At 36.5% G+C, this 2,493-nt stretch overlaps 1 protein-coding gene across 1 annotated transcript in view; it reads left to right on the top strand.

Annotated features, from left to right (window-relative positions):
- LOC109590466 (uncharacterized) overlaps window positions 1-2,346 on the top strand; it is a gene marked incomplete at its 3' end in the record, with an annotated part of 4,445 nt that extends 2,099 nt beyond the window's left edge. Inside the window, exon 4 of the mRNA XM_020006383.1 lies at window positions 2,248-2,346. Coding sequence (XP_019861942.1) covers window positions 2,248-2,346 — 99 coding nt within the window. The remainder of the gene's footprint in view (window positions 1-2,247) is intronic.
- Window positions 2,347-2,493: the final 147 nt, after the last annotated feature.

Below are 2,493 nucleotides of genomic sequence, written 5' to 3'. Positions count from 1 at the left end.
CGTAGGAAGAGAATTGAGAGTGATACGGCTTTTTGCCGCATGCAAAGTGCGCGGCAAATTTTGGCGCCCTAATTAATTATTCATAAGGGGTGTGGTCAATTAATTATTGCAATGTTATTGTTATTAGTAAGGTTATGGTATTAATATTTAAAAGTGAAACCTTGGAAAGAACGGTGTACTACTTTTGTTTTACCAAAAGAGTGCTGTGGGAGTCACAGGAAGGTCAGGCAAGCTCAAATAAGAAGAGCTGCTTCTACTACTACAAGCCATGCTGGTGTCTGATGCTGAGGGTGTGTCTGGCTTTAATTAATTAAAAATTGATTAACTTTAATATAAACGCCCCCTTGATGCAATTTTCGATTTTTGGTCCGGCCAAAACCGTAGCAACCGTACCGTCTGCTATGGCCCTGGTACATTACATGTATTATGTGTACATGGTGTTTTATGGTGTCATTTTATAGCTCATTAGACTGGTTGTCATTGTATTTACATGTAATTGGACTCGCCACGCTTGCGTAGGCGGGTACTAAGCAGTTGGGTTGTCATTCTGTCATTCTGTCCACACAGTTTAATTGATTTGTAAAAAAAATTATCTTTTTGTCTGAGCAGTCTAGAGCTCTATTTCTTCTTCTAGCAACAGATAAAGTTGCTTTCTTTCATCTAGTTATGCTCTTGTAGCATCCCGTGGCACCAAAAGCTGTGAACTGCTAAACCAGGGGACCTCTCTCCAGGTGAGAGCTTGTGTTTTACTCTACAGAGCCGAGATTTGCTTCAGAGGTAGAAAATCCCATCTAACGAAAAACAAAAAGAACGATTTTGTCCTAACTTTGTTGTTTGTGAGTTACAGTTGCTCAAAGTTTGTGATTTAGCCTCTTTGAGAATTTTTCAGGCGGCACTAGGGAAAGCAGGAGCAATCAAACTTTCTCAGTCTCTTTTAAATATCTAGAAAAATTTTCTATGCCGACTCTTTCTTGGAATAGAGCTTCAGATGCTAAAATAAATTTCAGCTTTTCTTCTTTCTCCTACCCATGTGTTGTTGACCACACCCATAGCTTATTTTAATTATCATTTTTTATATAAGTATGCAGTCAATAATAATCATTATTTTCAAATTGCTTAAAATATCACAGTACAAGTATTACATATCACTCAGATGAATTCCAGCAGGCGAGTCCATTGCACCATAGTGCTTCATTATCATTGTATTTGGTTTTTAGACTTGCCGCATAGGCGAGTATTAAGTACTTTGGTTGTCTGTCACCATGAATTTTTAATTAGATTTTTTAAAACCTTTTTTAATAAAAAAAGTAAGTGCTCTAGGCTCATACCTCTAAGTGCTCTAGCAGCTCTAGGGAGAAGAAGCTCACAAAGCAAGAGTGACAAAATTTTAAAATACAGCAGTTATGCTAACACTTTTGAGATAGATAAAACCACTTTCCAGTAGAAGACTACCTTGTTATGTGTAGAATTTCTTAATTCCTACTTGGTAGCAACTTATGCTCCAAACTTCATCCTGGCCATCCGACTTTGTGAAAGGTTGAGGCAGAAATGTGGTAGGATAGCAGTGCTAGTCTTTCAACTCTTTTAAATATATCTAGGCAGCAGTATTGTGCCATATTACTTGTCGTAAGCCACTCGTAAGAAGAAAAAACTTAAGCTTCTTCAGTCACATGTCATACTAAGGCCATTTTATTGGCAAAGAAACCATGCTTCTATTAATAATTGGCAAATTTTGCATGCTTGCATTGCTGCTTGCATTTGTTAATGCATAATTATTTGTTTGCTGTCTTATGCGTGATCTCTTAGGCAAATAAAAATCTATCAAGACTATAGTATCTGTGTCATGATAATAGGTGTTAGTTTTTAAAGCTCTTTTGATTTGAGTCGGTGCAAAACATGCACTATTAAAAGCAATGAATCATTGTCATTACCTCTATCATGCTGCATATTAGAGATGAAGCCCATGATTCATTGTTTTTCATAGTGCATGAATGCAAGAGCAACTGTGGCGAGTCCAAGCACCGTAGATGTCTCATTGCATTTGATTGTTTGCTGTATTGCTAGAAATATTTTTGGTTGATTTTTGTTCTGTGGAAATTAATGCTACCGATAGAAAACCTGTTTTATTCTGCACATGTTCAGTAGCATGTGAACGCAAATTGCCATCTACCAATTGCAAATTTTCCAATATTTTTAGCTAGTACAGTACTGAGTACTTTTTGCATTGTACAAACATTTCTTTTATAGTATGGAGCTACTTCTCTTCATGTTGCTGCAAGAGAAGGATATGATGAGGTTGTACAAATTTTATTGTCTGCAGGAGCTGATGTGAACCTCATAGATACAGTGAGTACATTTATAACCAGGAGAGAGCATACTTGTACATTTTAAAACTTATTATGACCTAAGTCCCCAGGCTGTTCTGGTTCCTAAGATTGTTTTCACCCACCATGCAATATTTTATAATTATAATCTGTATGTTTACACTTACAT

The sequence above is a fragment of the Amphimedon queenslandica genome, unplaced genomic scaffold, assembly GCF_000090795.2.
Source record: "Amphimedon queenslandica unplaced genomic scaffold, v1.1 AMPQUscaffold_9977, whole genome shotgun sequence".
In the NCBI taxonomy this organism is placed as follows: Eukaryota; Metazoa; Porifera; class Demospongiae; order Haplosclerida; family Niphatidae; genus Amphimedon; species Amphimedon queenslandica.
Note: the sequence above shows the minus strand (reverse complement) of the source record. Positions and strands in the feature narration are given on the sequence as shown.